Raw genomic sequence first — 19564 nt, 5'->3', positions numbered from 1 at the left:
TTTTCGCGATTTTGCGAAAAAAAATTCTAGACGCAAATGGGCGTGGCCTATGCCAAAAGATGCAGCAGACTCCAGTGAATATGTGTGTACAAGGTTTTGAATGTGGGAGGTTCGGTGTGGGAGTTATAGCCCCAAACGCGTCTTTCCTTGGTATAGCGCCACCTAGTGGCCGGCGTGTCTGGATTTTGTTATCTGAGTAGCGGTGCCGGACCTGGATCAAGTCATGCAATTGGCGTGTCGGCACCATTTACGGTTTGGGCTGTGGGCCCACTTTTAGCGCGGGAAGTATAATAATAATAACTAGAACTGCAAGCAGTTATGCAGGGGTCCAAGAAGTGTGCATTTCGCCGGCACAACGCGACAAGAAATGTGCGTTTCGCCGGCACGACGCGAAGCATGTGTTCAAAACGCTACCCTGAACCTGTGGATACAAAGGATTTGACTGTGGTAGGAGTAGCGAGAAGTCAGTGTGGCGTTTTCGCGGCGAAATTGTGTAGGAGATATACAATTTCCTCGTTTATTGCGCCCCCTAATGGCGAAATTTTCCGAATTTTTTATCGAACGACATTAACGTTAACACGAACATGTGTGTAAAATTTGGACTCGATCCGATGTCTAATTTTGGATTTCTTTGGATTTTTGATATTTCACGTCTAATTTAGCTAATAAACCAATATTCAAAACGCTACCGTTTCGTCGTCAAAGGTCGCATCAAAAAAGTGTTTCATGCATTCTTTGCATGTGCGTCTGAAGATGTCGTGTGCAAAGTTTGGTGTTGATCGGGCGAGAAATGTGGAAGGAGTAGGGAAAAAACAGTTTTGCGGTTTTCGCGATTTTGCGAAAAAAAATTATAGACGGAAATGGGCGTGGCCTATGCCAAAAGATCCAGCAGACTCCAGTGAATATGTGCGTACAAGTTTTTGACTGTGGGAGGTTCGGTGTGGGAGTTATAGCCCCAAACGCGTCTTTCCTTGGTATAGCGCCACCTAGTGGCCGGCGTGTCTGGATTTGGTAATCTGAGTAGCGGTGCCGGACCTGGTTCTAGTCATGTAATTGGCGCGTGTGCACCATTTACGGTTTGGGCTGTAGTCCCACAAGTACGGGGGGAAGTATAATAATAATAATAGGAAAAATCCTTACAAAAACAATAGGGATCCAACCTGTTGGCTTGGACCCCTAATAAAAATCCTTACAAAAACAATAGGGATCCAACCTGTTGGCTTGGACCCCTAACTAGAACTGCAAGCAGTTATGCAGGGGTCCAAGAAGTGTGCATTTCGCCGGCACAACGCGACAAGAAATGTGCATTTCGCCGGCACAACGCGAAGCAAGTATTCAAAACGCTACCGTGAACAACATGTGGATATAAAGGTTTTGACTGTGGGAGCTTCGGTGTGGGAGTTATAGCCTAAAACGCGTTTTCAGAACATTCCATGGCCAAATAGGAGATAGACAATGTCGTCGTTTTTTGGCGCCGCCCTGTGGCGAAATTTTCCAAAGAGAATTATCCTTTGCCAAATAACTCCCGCCCACATTAATAATTCTTGGCCATATTTTCTATATAGGCTCGGGTTTGCCCCTTGATGGTTTCCCTTGAGTTTGAAGAACATTCCTTTGGCCAATTAGAAGATATACAATTTCCTCGTTTATTGCGCCCCCTGAGGGCGTAATTTTCCGAATTTTTTATCGAACGCCGTTAAGGTTAGCACCAACATGTGTGTAAAATTTGGACTCGTTCCGATGTCTAATTTTGGATTTCTTTGGATTATTGATTTTCCACGTCTAATTTAGCTCATAAACCAATATTCAAAATGCTACCGTTTCGTCGTCAAAGGTCGCATCAAAAAAGTGTTTCGTGCATTCTTTGCGTGTGCGTCTGAAGATGTCGTGTGCAAAGTTTTGTGTCAATTGGTCGGGAAATGTGGGAGGAGTAGCGAAAAAACAGTTTTGCGGTTTTCGCGATTTTGCGAAAAAAAATTATAGACGCAAATGGGCGTGGCCTATGCCAAAAGATGCAGCAGACTCCAGTGAATATGTGGGTACAAGTTTTTGACTGTGGGAGGTTCGGTGTGGGAGTTATAGCCCCAAACGCGTTTTCCCTTGGTATAGCGCCACCTAGTGTTCGGCGTGTCTGGATTTTGTCGTCTGCTTAGAACTCAGGGACCTGGATCTAGTCATGCAATTGGCGTGTCGGCACCATTTACGGTTTGGGCTGTGGGCACACTTTTAGGATTAGCACGTCGGAATAATAATAACTAGAACTGCAAGCAGTTATGCAGGGGTCCAAGAAGTGTGCATTTCGCCGGCATAACGCGACAAGAAATGTGCGTTTCGCCGGCACAAAGCGAAGCATGTGTTCAAAACGCTACCCTGAACCTGTGGATACAAAGGATTTGACTGTGGTAGGAGTAGCGAGAAGTCAGCGTAGCGTTTTCGCGGCGAAATTTTGTAGAAGATATACAATTTCCTCGTTTATTGCGCCCCCTAATGGCGAAATTTTCCGAAATTTTTATCGTACGACCTTAAGGTTAGCACCAACATGTGTGCACAATTTGGACTCGTTCCGATGTCTAATTTTGGATTTCTTTGGATTTTTGATTTTCCACGTCTAATTTAGCTCATAAACCAATATTCAAAACGCTACCGTTTCGTCGTCAAAGGTCGCATCAAAAAAGTGTTTCGTGCATTCTTTGCGTGTGCGTCTGAAGATGTCGTGTGCAAAGTTTGGTGTCGATTGGTCAAGAAATGTGGGAGGAGTAGGGAAAAAACAGTTTTGTGGTTTTCGCGATTTTGCGAAAAAAAATTCTAGACGCAAATGGGCGTGGCCTAGGCCAAAAGATGCAGCAGACTCCAGTGCATCTGTGTGTACAAGTTTTTGGACTCTGGGAGGTTCGGTGTGGGAGCTATTGCCCCAAACGTGTTTCTCCTTGGTATAGCGCCACCTAGTGGCCGGCATGTCTGGATTTGGTTATCTGAGTAGCGGTGCCGGACCTGGTTCTAGTCATGTAATTGGCGCGTGTGCACCATTTACGGTTTGGGCTGTGGGCCCACTTTTAGCGCGGGAAGTATAAAAAGAAGAATCCTTACAAAAACAATAGGGATCCAACCTGTTGGCTTGGACCCCTAATAATCCTTACAAAAACAATAGGGATCCAACCTGTTGGCTTGGACCCCTAACTAGAACTGCAAGCAGTTATGCAGGGGTCCAAGAAGTGTGCATTTCGCCGGCACAACGCGACAAGAAATGTGCATTTCGACGGGACAACGCGAAGCAAGTATTTAAAACGCTACCGTGAACAACATGTGGATATAAAGGTTTTGACTGTGGGAGCTTCGGTGTGGGAGTTATAGCCTAAAACGCGTTTTCAGAACATTGGCCAAATAGGAGATAGACAATGTCGTGGTTTTTTGGGGCCGCCCTGTGGCGAAATTTTCCAAAGACAATTTTCCTTTGCCAAATAACTCCCGCCCACATTAATAATTCTTGGCCATATTTTCTATATAGACTCGGGTTTGCCCCTTGATGGTTTCCCTTGAGTTTGAAGAACATTCCTTCTGCCAATTAGAAGATATACAATTTCCTCGTTTATTGCGCCCCCTAATGGCGAATTTTTCCGAAATTTTTATCGAACGACATTAAGGTTAGTACCAACATGTGTGTAAAATTTGGACTCGATCCGATGACTCATTTTGGATTTCTTTGGATTTTTGCTATTCCACGTCTAATTTAGCTAATAAACAAATATTCAAAACGCTACCGTTTCGTCGTCGAAGGTCGGATCTAAAAAGTGTTACCTGAGTTCTTTTTGTGTGCGTATGAAGATGTCGTGTGCAAGGTTTGGTGTTGATTGGTCAAGAAATGTGGGAGGAGTAGCGAAAAAACTGTTTTGCGGTTTTCGCGATTTTGCGAAAAAAAATTCTAGACGCAAATGGGCGTGGCCTATGCCAAAAGATGCAGCAGACTCCAGTGAATATGTGGGTACAAGTTTTTGGACTCTGGGAGGTTCGGTGTGGGAGTTATAGCCCCAAACGCGCTTTCCTTGGTATAGCGCCACCTAGTGGCCGGCATGCCTGGATTTTGTCGTCTGTATAGTCTTCAGGGACCTGGATCTATTCATGCAATTGGCGTGTCGGCACCATTTACGGTCTGGGCTGTGGTACCACTTTCTTGGTAGGAAGTATAATAATAACTAGAACTGCAAGCAGTTATGCAGGGGTCCAAGAAGTGTGCATGTCGCCGGCACAACGCGACAAGAAATGTGCGTTTTGCCGGCACAACGTGAAGCATGTGTTCGAAACGCGGCACAACGCGATTTGACTGTGGTAGGAGTAGCGAGAAGTCAGTGTAGCGTTTTTGCGGCGAAATTTTGTAGAAGATACACAATTTCCTCGTTTATTGCGCCCCCTAATGGCGAAGTTTTCCGATTTTTTTATCGAACGACATTAAGGTTAACACCAACATGTGTGTAAAATTTGGACTCGATCCGATGTCTCATTTTGGATTTCTTTGGATTTTTGCTATTCCACGTCTAATTTAGCTAATAAACCAATATTCAAAACACTACCGTTTCGTCGTCGAAGGTCGGATCAAAAAAGTCTTTCGTGCATTCTTTGCGTGTGTGTCTGAAGATGTCGTGTGCAAAGTTTGGTGTCGATTGGTCAAGAAATGTGGGAGGAGTAGGGAAAAAACAGTTTTGCGGTTTTCGCGATTTTGCGAAAAAAAATTATGGACGCAAATGGGCGTGGCCTATGCCAAAAGATGCAGCAGACTCCATTGAATATGTGCGTACAAGTTTTTGACTGTGGGAGGTTCGGTGTGGGAGTTATAGCCCCAAACGCGTCTTTCCTTGGTATAGCGCCACCTAGTGGCCGGCGTGTCTGGATTTTGTCGTCTGCATAGTCTTCACGTACCTAGATCTAGTCATGTAATTGGCGTGTGTGCACCATTTACGGTTTGGGCTGTAGTAGCACTTTCTTGGTAGGAAGTATAATAATAATAATAATAATAATAAAAATCCTTACAAAAACAATAGGGATCCAACCTGTTGGCTTGGACCCCTAATAAGAAAAATCCTTACAAAAACAATAGGGATCCAACCTGTTGGCTTGGACCCCTAACTAGAACTGCAAGCAGTTATGCAGGGGTCCAAGAAGTGTGCATTTCGCCGGCACAACGCGACAAGAAATGTGCATTTCGCCGGCACAACGCGAAGGAAGTATTAAAAACGCTACCGTGAACAACATGTGGATGTAAAGGTTTTGACTGTGGGAGCTTCGGTGTGGGAGTTATAGCCTAAAACGCGTTTTCAGAACATTCCATTGGCCAAATAGGAGATAGACAATGTCGTCGTTTTTTGGCGCCGCCCTGTGGCGAAATTTTCCAAAGACAATTTTCCTTTGCCAAATAACTCCCGCCCATACAAATAATTCTTGGCCATATTTTCTATATAGACTCGGGTTTGCCCCTTGATGGTTTCCCTTGAGTTTGAAGAACATTCCTTTGGCCAATTAGAAGATATACAATTTCCTCGTTTATTGCGCCCCCTAATGGCGAAATTTTCCGAAATTTTTATCGAACGTCATTAAGGTTAGCACCAACATGTGTGTAGAATTTGGACTCGATCCGATGTCTAATTTTGTATTTTTTTGGATTTTTAATTTTCCACGTCTAATTTAGCTAATAAACCAATATTCAAAACGCTACCGTTTCGTTATCGAAAGACGGATCAAAAAAGTGTTTCATGCATTCTTTGCGTGTGCGTCTGAAGATGTCGTGTGCAAAGTTTGGTGTCGATTGGTCAAGAAATGTGGGAGGACTAGGGAAAAAACAGTTTTGCGGTTTTCGCGATTTTGCGAAAAAAAAAATCCAGACGCAAATGGGCGTGGCCTATGCCAAAAGATGCAGCAGACTCCAGTGAATATGTGTGTACAAGGTTTTGAATGTGGGAGGTTCGGTGTGGGAGTTATAGCCCCAAACGCGTCTTTCCTTGGTATAGCGCCACCTAGTGGCCGGCGTGTCTGGATTTTGAAAAAAAAATCCAGACGCAAATGGGCGTGGCCTATGCCAAAAGATGCAGCAGACTCCAGTGAATATGTGTGTACAAGGTTTTGAATGTGGGAGGTTCGGTGTGGGAGTTATAGCCCCAAACGCGTCTTTCCTTGGTATAGCGCCACCTAGTGGCCGGCGTGTCTGGATTTTGTTATCTGAGTAGCGGTGCCGGACCTGGATCTAGTCATGCAATTGGCGTGTCGGCACCATTTACGGTTTGGGCTGTGGGCCCACTTTTAGCGCGGGAAGTATAATAATAATAAAAATCCTTACAAAAACAATAGGGATCCAACCTGTTGGCTTGGACCCCTAATAAAAATCCTTACAAAAACAATAGGGATCCAACCTGTTGGCTTGGACCCCTAAAAATCCTTACAAAAACAATAGGGATCCAATCCTGTTGGCTTGGACCCCTAACAAGAAATGTGCGTTTCGCCGGCACAACGCGACAAGAAATGTGCGTTTCGCCGGCACAACGCGAAGCATGTGTTCAAAACGCTACCCTGAACCTGTGGATACAAAGGATTTGACTGTGGTAGGAGTAGCGAGAAGTCAGTGTAGCGTTTTCGCGGCGAAATTTTGTAGAAGATATACAATTTCCTCGTTTATTGCGCCCCCTAATGGCGAAATTTTCCGAGATTTTTATCGTACGACATTAAGGTTAGCACCAACATGTGTGCACAATTTGGACTCGTTCCGATGTGTAATTTTGAATTTTTTGGATTTTTGATTTTCCACGTCTAATTTAGCTCATAAACCAATATTCAAAACGCTACCGTTTCGTCGTCAAAGGTCGGATCAAAAAAGTGTTTCATGCATTCTTTTGGTGTAGGTCTGAAGATGTCGTGTGCAAAGTTTTGTGTCGATTGGTCAAGAAATGTGGGAGGAGTAGCGAAAAAACATTTTTGCGGTTTTCGCGATTTAGCGAAAAATATTCATAGACGCAAATGGGCGTGGCCTAGGCCAAAAGATGCAGCAGACTCCAGTGCATCTGTGTGTACAAGTTTTTGGACTCTGGGAGGTTCGGTGTGGGAGTTATAGCCCCAAACGCGTATTCCTTGGTATAGCGCCACCTAGTGACCGGCGTGTCTGGATTTTGTTATCTGAGTAGCGGTGCCGATTCTGGATCTAGTCATGCAATTGGCGCGTGTGCGCCATTTACGGTTTGGGCTGTGGTTCCACTTTCACGGGGAGGTAGTATAAAAATCCTTACAAAAACAATAGGGATCCAACCTGTTGGCTTGGACCCCTAATAATAATACATTTAATTTAGAGGCGTCTTTCAAGACACCCAAGGTCACCTTACAGAGCATATAGTCATCATTCAAAACTATATAAAACAGACTAGGAATAGAAGAAAAACAGAGGTTAAACATGAAGAGTAATAATAATTAATAACGCTCAAAGACGCCTACAGTGAAGGGGGGACCTCACTAACCACCACCAATATGTAGCACCCACTTGGGTGATGCACGGCAGCCAATCGGTGCCAGAACGCTCACTACACACCAGCTTGAGGTGGAGAGTTAGGGATGAGGTGGAGAGTGAGGGAAAAGAACATTCAAACACTATCGACCATATGTAAACACTATCGCCCACATTTAAACACTGTGGACCACATGTAAACCCTATCGACCACATTTAAACACTGTGTTGTGATGTGTTGTTCAGTGTTTCTTATTTAAATAAAGTGTTTCTTCTAAAGTGTTCTTGTTCATAACCGATTATTATCTAAGGGTGCACTCACACTAGGCCAAAATATAAATACCATTTCAGGTTAAACATCTTTACAATGGGTCTTGCTCGTTGCCCGAGACAATGGCAGCCAGTCTGTCTCTTGTAACATTACCAGGGGTCTGGTTATCTGCTAGGGGGCACGGGGAGGCCATGATGACGTCACAGGGTAGGGTTGTCCCATTTGGTAGGGTCGGTTAGGGGTAGCAATGAGGGGTAGCAATGAGCATGAGCAATGAGGGTTAGGGTTGAGATGTAGGGTTGAGACAGTGAGCAAAGAAACGGGATTGGGCCTTGACTACCACTATTACTATGAGAGGACACTTAGACTACCACTACCACTACTACTACTACTACCACTACTACTATGAGAGGACACTTAGACTACCACTACTACTACTACTACCACTACCACTACTACTACGAGAGGACACTTATGCCGCTTTTCCACCGCACATGTAGCTCGACTCGACACGACAACACTCGACACGACTCGACACGGTAGCAGCGCGGGTCCTTTTCCACCGCAAATAGTACCTCCGGGACGTGGGCGGGGTCGGCTGCGTGAAAGGGCCGTGACGTATTTTTGTACGCGACGCAAACAACACCTACGTAACCCACACATGGACAGAACCCACATAACAACAATGGAGAACATCGATGCGATGGTATTCGTGTTCGTATTATTAGCTGGCATGTTGAAGAAGTGGAATATGTTGGCTGCGGCGCTGCTATGGCTGTTACCAGCATGGTTGCCATGTCGCTCTCGTGACTTCGTCACACTCTCTGGCCAATCCGTGGCCGGCCGTCTGCCGACGTCACCTTTTAGCATCGGCTCAGCCGCTTGGAACCTAGAGCGAGGCGGTACTAGAAAAAGCAGCCACTTCAGGTACCAGATACCATGTTTTCGCGGTGGAAACGCAAAAAAGGCGAGCTGAGTCGAGTCGTGTCGAGCTGGAACCATGCAGTGGAAAAGCGGCATTAGACTACCACTACCACTACTACTACATCTACTACTACACTGAGGCTACGTTTACACGATGACGGTCTGAACAGAAGACGCAAAAGTGGCGTTGCGTCTTCACTTTTTATTCCGCGTTTAGACAAGCGTTTTCGGGAGGAAATCTGCGTGCATACGGTGACGCATAAGTGTCTGAGCCATGTCTGAGCGCATGCGTAGAATCTTCTTTCTCTTATCCGTGTCGCAAAAACCAAAAAGATCCTTCTATGTTCAGTAATACTATCTGTAAATATCCTATGCATTTCGTGGAAATACTCCTGTATGCTTGTTAGAGCTGCCAGAGCAGCTTGAAGGTCCGACGCATGGAAATAATCTGACATGTTTGTTTATTTCCTTGTACTGGCACATGTATGTGACGTAAACGCGTACGCGACGTGAGCAGATCTGAGCAGTGTTTTGCGTCTTGGCCGTTTAGACGGAAACGCTACGGCGGAGCGTATTCAACTTTTCCACCCTGGAGGGTGGTTTCAGATTTATGCGTTTTCATGCCCCAAAAACGCCGTCACCGTCTAAACGAAAGGCACTTCCGATTAAATATTTTGTCGTTTTCACCCGCAAGCGTCCTCGTGTAAACGGGGCCTGACTGACCCGATACATGTCTACCCCGGGGTCTAGAGGAGAAGGCCCTTATATGTTACACATTAGGGTTAGTGTGTGTGTTGGAAAAATTCATATGTTGCTACCTTTTAGTCGAATAGTCTTTGTTTTCCATTCCGTGTATTGTCTTGCCACCCTGCTCTTCCTCAGTGTCGTCTACGTATTGACCTTTGTGCTTGGTTCAGTCACCTCACCGTTGGAGTGAGTGATGCCGTCAAAATGTTAACCCTTGTGATCTGGTCAGCTGTCCTACCTTCCTCAGAGTCAATCAAAATGTTAACCCTTGTGATCTGGTCAGCTGTCCTACCTTCCTCAGAGTCAATCAAAATGTTAACCCTTGTGATCTGGTCAGCTGTCCTACCTTCCTCAGTGGCGTCTAAATCTAAACCCTCTTCTATGGGTAACCGGCCTGCCTTCCTCAGAATCAATCGTGATGTTAACCTTTGTACTTGGGTAAAACGGTCACAGGGGATAGGACATCCTCTTGTGCACTCTTCTGCTCGATGAGAACACAGGGCCCTGTGTCTTGGGTAAACATTACCTGATTTGATTATTGACATCTGCAATATGGGGAGGACGCAATATCTGTTAAAGGAAATTATTTCCACGACTGTGTGTGTGTGTGTGTGTGTGTGTGTGTGTGTGTGTGTGTGTGTGTGTGTGTGTGTGTGTGTGTGTGTGTGTGTGTGTGTGTGTGTGTGTGTGTGTGTGTGTGTGTGTGTGCGCACGCACGTCTCACCCTCCACATTGTCCACCCCACTGGGAACCTTCTTCGATCGTTTCTTCTTAGTCTTGGGGACTGGGAGATCTACTGGGAGCAGACCAGTGTTACAAACATAACTCAGCAGAGGACTGACTGACTGACTGATGAGCAGCAGGCGGTTAACTTACCGGCTGAGTCCTGGCTTCATGTTCAATTCAGCGAACAGGGGGGGAGAGGTAATAAACATTAAGATAAACTCAGAGTGGTCATCGACAAAACAACAAGTGCAAATAACAAACATTTGATGCTTAATGTTGCTGTTCAATTCAAATATTTGAATAGATCATATCTAATGACTACTTTAGGTTTTCTTGGCTGCTTTCAGATAGAGCATCACGTGATTGTTGAGTTTTTTTTAAATTTTACAAGGAAATGTATACAATTAATTCAGACATTTATTGATTGAGGAAAGAATGGTTTGGTTAATCATCCATGAAATAATCCTTAGTTGCAGCCCTAAATCAAAGTAACTTTGTTGATATTTGCTAAATAATTTCCTTTTCAATATCATATTTGTTTGTTTTGAATATATATACATATATATATATATATTAGTGCTGTCAGTTAAACGCGTTATTAACGGCGTTAACGCAAACCAATTTTAACTGCGTTCATTTTTTTATCGCACGATTAACGCAATTATTTTATTTTACTTATTTTATTTTATTTGTTTACTTTTGCTCAAAACAAAGAAGCAGTAGCCTGAATGCAATGTTCAAGGCAGTATGTTCGTATGTTCATCGTTTAATTGCACTATATTGGCATTTTTTTTGTATCGTCCTGTTTTGATCAGTATATGCCAATGTTGTTAAAAATAAAAAAACATTTGCACAAGCCAAGCCGATGCACTTCTCCATGTTGATAAGAGCATTAAAGGTCCCATGACATGCTATTTTATGTATTCTTTAATATAGGTATTAGTGGGCAACTAACACAGTATTCAAAGACGTTCCCGAAATTCAGCCGTGGTGCAGAGTTACAGCCACTCCGAGCCAGTCGCACATTGAGCTTCCCCCAAATGCGCTGTTTTGGTGTCTGTAGCTATAATGCAAATGAGGAGGAGCGAGGCGGGTCAAGGAGGAGGGTGGGGGTGTGGCCCTGAGCAGCTTGCAGCCACGGTACCATGCGCTCTGTTTACAGTGGATGTATTGCAATGGTGAGGCGCACACAGCCATTAGCCGTGTTCTGTAAATATTCTAGAACACACGGGAGTCCTGGAGCTCTATATCTAAATATTATCATATAGCCTACATAGATATCTATATCATGTAATATATATTATCACGGCCAAAAGCTGTGTGAGCCGATATTATGAATCTCAAACGACCACGTTGGGTTCTCCGACGTTCCTGGTTCTTCAACGTCCACATCAATGTGAAGTAGACTGAACCGCGACAAGGAGGAGAAAGGGATTGTTGCCGGGCGGTGGTCCCTCAGCGGGGCTCAAGCGGGAGACATTCGCCACCAACAATCCCTTTCTCCTCCATGTCGTGGTTCATGTTCTTGAGGGAGTCAAAGCCAAAGTTCCTTCCCCCCAATTCATTCTCAACCTTGGCTGAGATAACCCCCACTACGAGTCTCGTTGTAGAAATACCAGAGACGAGAGTCCGACGTGTTATGCGCCATAACACCAAAAGCAGAACGGTTATCCAAATAACAAGGAAGTGTACAACACTTGCGTTACAGTCCTGGAGCTCTACATCTAAATAATTAAGCAATAGATCACGCCAGGCTGTGGTATGTGCTCATTATACCACTGTTAAGGGGCGTTGTCCGACCCCGACGCGCAGCGGAGGGCTGGCGACCCCCCCACATGCCACTGACTGAAGTGATCTATTGCTTTTATACAACGGTTACTGTTATGGTGAAACGAAAGTCATAGATACACTACATTTAAAAAGAAACCAAGAAAGTCAAAATAGCCGTTTTTTTTTAAAGAATACAAAAAAGTAGACCCTCCTGGCTGCCGCTATGCATCGACGGTCGCTATGCAACACACTTTAGCGTCCCTCCGAGAGAAGGCTCCGATAGAGCGGTTCGCCGGCAATTTATCCTATGGAGCAGTTCACTCGCCGTGTGCCTAAGCTTTCGATAGTCTCTCCATCGCCTTGCTCACTCCCGGAGTAACAACATTTACACCCTCTCCATCATCCAACATGTTTTACTTTGTAACTGTTTCTACTTCCAGGCGCGGAGTGATATGCAAACTTTCACAAAATGATCGGGCGTCATAGCAGTTATGTAAACGCTCATTATACAACAGTTGGGAACCAATCAGATCGCTGGATTTAGGTCCCCCGTTGTATAATATCATATAATACATAGATATCTATACCATACAGGGGCGATTCTAGGTAGTGTGGGGGCCCTAGGCAGATGATTGTTGACGGGGGGGGGGGGGGGGGAGCGATTTTTTATTTATTTTTTTGGCCTTTTTTTGGCCCCGGGCCCCCCCCGTGGCCCGGGGCCCCCAAACAATTGCGGGGCCCCAGGCAGTTGCCTGGTATGCCTAATGGGATGCGGCGCCTCTGATACCATATAATACATATTATCATGGCCAAAAGCTGTGTGCGCCTCCAGACGATATAATGAATCACAAACTACTTTGTCGGGTTCTGCGACGTCTCTGGTTCTTCCACTTTCACATCAACCTGAAGTAGACTGAACCGTGCGCTGCCGGCTGCCCGCTGCCAGGCGATGGTGCCTCGCGGCAACCGGCGGCATGTCGCAGTTCATGTACTTCAGCGAGTCAAAGCCAAAGTTCCTTTCCCCCAATTCCTTCTCAACCATGGCTCAGATAACCCTCACGAGTCTCGTTGGAGAAATACAAGAGAAGTCAAATAACCGACAAGAAACACTTGCGTTACAGTGTGTGCATTCACACACACACACATGTGGCGCTCGCACGGTCGTGTCTCATTGGCGGGCCAAAAAAATGTTTAAGAAATGGAGATCTAGCCTCTTAAAAGACATAAATGATGTGTAGATGTGATGATTGTGTAGTTGTGATGATAGTGTTGATGAGATGGTTTTGTAGATGTGATGGTTGTGTAGATGTGCTGGTTGTGTAGATGTGATGATTGTGTAGATGTTATGGTTGTGTAGATGTGATAATTCACCTCGGCATCGCAGGCAGGGTCCTCTGTCCATGATAAGGATGAGGAGATGAAGAGGAAGAGAGAGAACATCAAACACAAGGCTTTACTCAACAGTCACTAACGAGGTCATCATTACGTTACATTAATGGTTTGACCGCACACGTTAACCAAGAGCCACACAAGGATGAAGACTTCTCATTGGCTGTTGAGTCGTATCTTCTAAAGGCCAGCATCACCTTTACTTTAGGAGGCATTACACTTTCTCATAGATTATAACCTCTTTCTCCTGATATAATACAAGACTTTCTCATAGATTATAACCTCCCCCTCCTCATATAATACAAGAGTTTACCGTAGATTATAACCTCTCTCCTCATATAATACAAGACTTTACCGTAGAATATAACCTCTCTCCTCATATAGTACAAGACTTTACCGTCGAATATAAACTCTCTCTCCTCATATAATACAAGACTTTAGCGTGGATTATAAACTCTCTCTCCTCATATAATACAAGACCTTACCGTAGATTATAAACTCTCTCTCCTCATATAATACAAGACCTTACCGTGGATTTCCTCGCCATTCCACCGAGGAGTCAGTGAGGAGCATTCAACACGTTCAACTGGACATCATTAATCCCTCCAGGGCTAAACCTAAAGCTTGTTGCTATGACAACAGTGGATTACCACTGAGACGAATGGCTCATATGGGCGTTACGGGCAGGGATGCGGGACTTTGAGTTAGATGAAAAGTTAGTTCGGCTTTTTACATATGTTTAAGGCGGGCCTTAAACCCATGTAAGTGAAGGTCCCGCCTTAAACCAATCCAAAGCGATGTCCCGCCTTTAACCTGTGTATCTTTGGATAGTTTTAAGGCGGGACTTTCAGAAACACAGGTTTAAGGCGGGACTCTGAGTTACACAGGTTTAAGGCGCGACATTTAGTTACATGGTAGGCCTATAGGCAGTTTACTGGCAAGTGAAAGAGAGGGATATCCGATAGAGGGATGCATTTTATTTTCCTTGTTATTCTATTATTCTCACTAAAATGACTTTAAACGGGCCAACAGCGCATATGAAGTACGATACCAGAAGTGCATTCTGGTAAACCGGAAGCTGGGCTAAACGCATGACCCTCTCCCAGACTGGTGGTGGTTCTCACGGTGTGATGAACTGACCTGGGGTTTCTCCGGCAGGTCCCTCCGCCGAGTTGTCTTCAGTTTGGAGGCAGATGGAGAACGTAAGAGCCACACATCAACACAATAAAGAGGAATGATACAGTGAGCTTCACTGTTAATAAATACTGTAAATGTTAAGGTTTCCGTTACTTTAATCATAGTTACCGTTATGTTTGGTCTTTCCATTCCGCTCAGTCCGTCACTCTGAATTAAACTAAAACATCCTAACGTGTCAGAGCATGACTGGTGGTGTTTGTCTGATATATAAATGATTAAATTGGGTGTTCGTTAATTAGGAGTTAGTTAATGAGGTGTCCGTGTCTTAAGCAGCGGGACTGTACGGTTTGTTTATATTTACGTCACCCGGCGTTGGTAAAACACACTTCCGGTGCCTTCAGAGTAAAAGCCCCGCTGACTCGACGAGCTTCCGGTTCCTTCAAAATAACAGCCCCACAGCACTAGTCACTAGATAAAATCAAACCTTTATTTAAACCGTCAAACTGCATGTATTAAGTCTATGGCTGGATACTGTAATATTTAATCTAATAATTATAATCTACTTAATTACTATATTATAATCAATGTTAATAACCAGGCACGTGCACAGACATTTTGGGGGCAGGTGCTCAAAAAAAAAAAAAGGGCACCCATCGCCAAAATTATTTATGAAATTAAAAATAATAATAATAAATAAAAAAAACACAGGAGGTTTTCAACTTATATATTTATTTGTGTTAACAAACTAGATCAAATGATCACATTGAATAAATAAATGAATAACAGGCATAAACAGACAAAACAAGGCCATATTGTATAAGCAAATAGTATTGTGGCGAGCAGCGCGGGAAGGACGAGACGGGAGCCCAGGTTGAAATGGCGGCGCAACTCTCGTGCCTCAATACACCGCACGACCCCGAGAGCTGCCTTTATTCCAACACACAACAGAAAACAAGGCACACCTGACCAACACACACAACACTCTCACTAATGGTCCCGATCACACTACACATCACAATTAACACACAAACAATAAAGAACCCCAAACCCGTTAACCCCACTTAACCTAATAACATAAACAAGTTATATTAAGAGCAGCGGGGGCGGTATTGCGTTTGCTTTACCGCACCGTTGTGACGAAAAGAGAGCTGAGCCGCAAGGCAAAGCTCTCGATCTACCGGTCGATCTTCGTTCCTATCCTCACCTATGGTCATGAGGGCTGGGTGATGACCGAAAGGACGAGATCGCGGGTACAAGCGGCCGAGATGAGTTTTCTCAGAAGGGTGGCTGGCGTCTCCCTAACTCGGATTAGAGCCGCTGCTCCTTTACTTAGAAAGGAGTCAGCTGAGGTGGTTCGGGTATCTGGTAAGGATGCCCACTGGGCGCCTTCCTTGGGAGGTGTTTCAGGCACGTCCAGTGGGGAGGAGACCTCGGGGAAGACCCAGGACTAGTTGGAGAGATTATATCTCAACACTGGCCTGGGAACGCCTCGGGATCCCCCCGTCAGAGTTGGTCAATGTGGCCCGGGAAAGGGAAGTCTGGGGCCCCCTGTATGAGCTGCTCCCCCCGCGACCCGACCCCGGATAAGCGGATAGGAGACCGGTACTTTGGAACATGAGGATCGACTCATACAGAGATAAAAACAAAACCAACAGGCTTGGAAAGAGATCGCTGAGGAGTTTGGCCTGCAAGGTACTTAGCCTACAAGTTTTGTGAAAAACATAAAAACTTTCATACTGTATCTCCGTAAAACGACGGCGAAAGTTACATTTTTTGAACGTATATTACGGACATACCGGACAGAAATTTTACGGAGGGGAGGAGTCTCGGAGGAAAAACGGACATTACGGAGAATCACATAGGAATGAATGGACTTTCGGTCGGAGACGGTTGGATCGCATACGAGAATGTACGTATGTGGAAACGAGGCGTTAGGGGTCAGATGTCCCGACGACCCCAACACCCAATGCACAGTCCCGAGTGTTAAGGGGGCCGGCGCCGCCGCCTTGGCCCCTGCCAGTAGCGGCCCTGTTGCGGTGCAGCCTTCCCCTCGGGTTGGGACGCCCGTCTCCAATTGTCTGCAGAGGTCCTGGGGGTGTGGTCGGGGACCACCTCCATCGGGGCCCCCACCAGGTTCTGCTGTAGGGGGCCTCTGGGGCGCCGTTCGGGCACCCCATCCTCCGCCGCCCTCCGACGTCTGGCCTTCCGACGGCCACGCCGGCGGCTGCGACGAGGATGAGTGGCACGCTGCCCCGTCTACCCGCAGTCCTCGACCAGCCCCAGCTGCCGACACTGCGCAAGGGAAGCCTCAGCCGTCTCGGTGGCGGGAAGGGTGGCCGTCCGGATCCGGCCCATCCGCTGCCTGGACTTGACCTCCACATTCTTTGTGCCGGGGGCGGCCGCTGCCCCAGCCGCGTTCACGGATGCACAGCGGCAGAGCTCCTCCTCAGCCCGTTCCGCCTGGTCCAGAGCCGCATCGAGGGTATGGGGCTCGGTGAGGCGAACATGCTGCCCCAGACTCTCCGGCTGCAGTCCCCGCAGGAAAGCGTGGAGCGCCAGGGCCTCCCGTGTAGCCGCGGAGAATTCCGGGTAGCTGCGTCGGGTCAAGAGCTGGACGTCAGCAGCGTAGACGCCCAGGCTCTCCTCCCCCCTGCGGCGGTGAGAAGCCAGCAACTGCTTGCTCTCGTTGCGGGAGACCCGTTCACCCAACCGCCGCTCCAGTGCTCGGATCAGGGCCTGAAGGTCTCGCTGGTCCGCTTGGTCCAGGTCAAGCAGCACCCTTGCTGCCGTCCCCTCCAACGCCAGAGCCAGATGGACAACCGCCTCCTCGGCACCCCAGCCATTGTGCCACGCCGCCAGCCGGAACTGGGCCAGGTATGGCTCCAGCTGCGTTACCCCGGAGAACTTCGGCAGCCTAACGGCTGTCCTTGCCACCAGGGGGGCGCTGCACTCCCATAGCGCAGGGTGCGTTGTTGTCCGTGGGCTTGACCGCGAAGCTCAAATCCCTCTGCGCGTGCGCAGGCCACATCCCACTTCTGACACCAATGTGGCGAGCAGCGCGGGAAGGACGAGACAGGAGCCCAGGTTGAAATGGCGGCGCAACTCTCGTGCCTCAATACACCGCACGACCCCGAGAGCTGCCTTTATTCCAACACACAACAGAAAACAAGGCACACCTGACCAACACACACAACACTCTCACTAATGGTCCCGATCACACTACACATCACAATTAACACACAAACAATAAAGAACCCCAAACCCGTTAACCCCACTTAACCTAATAACATAAACAAGTTATCTTAAGACAATAAAACCCCTTTTCCCCAAACAACATTATGAATACCCCATTCCCCAGACTCCCCGGGGGGTAGGAGTCGCCACAGTATGTTAAATAATCGAACAATATTCTAACTTAAAACTTATCAAAACTCTGCTCTGGATAAATAAAAGGATCTTCACAGGAGCATCCTCCTTGGTGCCATGTCTTGGAAGATTTGTATCACTTCACTGTTATTTATTTCAATTTCTTGCTCAATGGCAAGCAGGAGAAGGTCAGAGAGTCTTTCTTCCCCACAGAGACTCCTGAGCCTGTTCTTTATAATCTTCAGTTTTGAAAAGGATCTTTCCACTGAAGCTGTTATCACTATAAACATAAATTCAACATACTTTCGAAATTGTCTTAACGGCACTTATACAACACAAAATATGCACTTTCAGACAAATAATGTCATTTAACATGACAAACGTCAGTAAACAGCTGGGCAATGCTTTGAAATCAAGTTAGTTATTTGTTTATTTTTTTAGGAAACGTCGGACCAGTTATGTTTTCAGACGTAATGTTTTCAGCGGCACTAATGTTGTTGTTAATTTATAAAAAACAACGTTGGGGGATTGCACAAACACTGTCATTACCTGTTAGTCTGATGCTGCAGGTCAGTGAAGACGTAGTCTGCACCGGTGTGGCCTTGCGCTCAGCACTGATGTGGGGGATGAGGAGGGAGAGGCGCGGCGGGGGCTTGTGAGCACCCGGGAGCATAGGCATAGAATACGTATTCTACGTCTATGCCGCGGAGCATGTCGGGGCGAAATTCTCACAAGAACTCAAATAAATAACCCCTCAGATATCAAAAAACATTTGGGGAAATTGATGACAGAGAAACTAATTTGTATTCTAAAAATATTGATGAATGAAAAAAAAAATTGGGCTCAAGAAAAAAAAGGCACTTTTTCTCAACCAGGGCACAAGGGCTGGTGCTTGAGCACCACATGGGGTCTATCTGTGCACATGCCTGTTAATAACGATTATTATTTATGACTGAACAGGGTCTCTTGCCTTAATAGATATGAATAATAATCAACAGGTGGTGGACTCTAAAGCTGCTAAGATATTAAAATGTGGTCCTTGATTCTGTCATGAGTCATATTACGTAATGAAGACGTGATATGAATAAAGTTCAAAGCACTTGGGCCTCAAGGTTTTATCGTCGTTGTCGCTGGTATCCATTCTGCTAACCACTTCACCATCACCACCATCATTATCAACACCATTCTCCTTTCTCCCCTCTCCCCTCTCCTCTCTCCTCTCTCCACCTCTCTTCTCTCCTCTCCCTTCTCCTCCTCTCCTCTCCTCTCGCCTCTCCTCTCTCCTCTCCCCTCCTCTCTGTCTCTCCTCTCTCCTCCACTCCCCTCTCCTCCTCTCCTCTCCTTCTTTCCTCTGTCCCTCTTCCTCTCTCCCGGGGATGTGGTGTTTCAAAACACAGATCTAGGCCCACACACACACACACACACACACACACACACACACACACACACACACACACACACACACACACACACACTGTGGCATCCCGCCCGTAAACCTCGGCCCGGACCAGCCCGAGGGTTGGTCCTGGATGGCCGTTACCACCGTCACCCACCAGCCGGCGACGGAGAGCACCGACCGAACCCCAATCAGCTTGATTGGGGGACACCTGGCCGAAAGCCGAGGAGCCACTATAAAAGGACTAACATTTGGGAAGACCAGGGAGGGGAGCGAGGAAGGAGGAAGCGCTCGGGTCTGCGAGCAGCTAGAGGCCCACGGAGGCCCTAGAGACCGCAACTGCATTATAAGATTTAAGCTGTCT

At 46.3% G+C, this 19564-nt stretch overlaps 1 protein-coding gene across 8 annotated transcripts in view; it reads right to left on the bottom strand.

Annotated features, from left to right (window-relative positions):
- Positions 1-14826, bottom strand: part of LOC115546882 (transmembrane protein 237B) — a 64029-nt gene extending 49203 nt beyond the window's left edge. Inside the window, exons 1-5 of one of the 8 annotated variants that reach the window (XM_030360681.1) lie at positions 14607-14826; positions 14442-14477; positions 13284-13306; positions 10293-10306; positions 10141-10212 (exon numbers count right to left, since the gene is read on the bottom strand). In XM_030360681.1, the coding sequence (XP_030216541.1) occupies positions 10141-10212; positions 10293-10306; positions 13284-13306; positions 14442-14477; positions 14607-14627 (166 nt within the window). In that variant the 5' untranslated portion in view covers positions 14628-14826. Of the gene's footprint in view, positions 1-10133; positions 10213-10292; positions 10307-13283; positions 13310-13830; positions 14111-14441; positions 14478-14606 lie in introns of those variants that run through there. The other 7 variants (XM_030360683.1, XM_030360682.1, XM_030360684.1 and 4 more) reach the window with 7 other exon arrangements.
- Positions 14827-19564: the final 4738 nt, after the last annotated feature.

Source organism: Gadus morhua, chromosome 7 (assembly GCF_902167405.1).
Source record: "Gadus morhua chromosome 7, gadMor3.0, whole genome shotgun sequence".
In the NCBI taxonomy this organism is placed as follows: domain Eukaryota; kingdom Metazoa; phylum Chordata; class Actinopteri; order Gadiformes; family Gadidae; genus Gadus; species Gadus morhua.
This window is presented reverse-complemented; position numbering and strand designations above follow the sequence as displayed.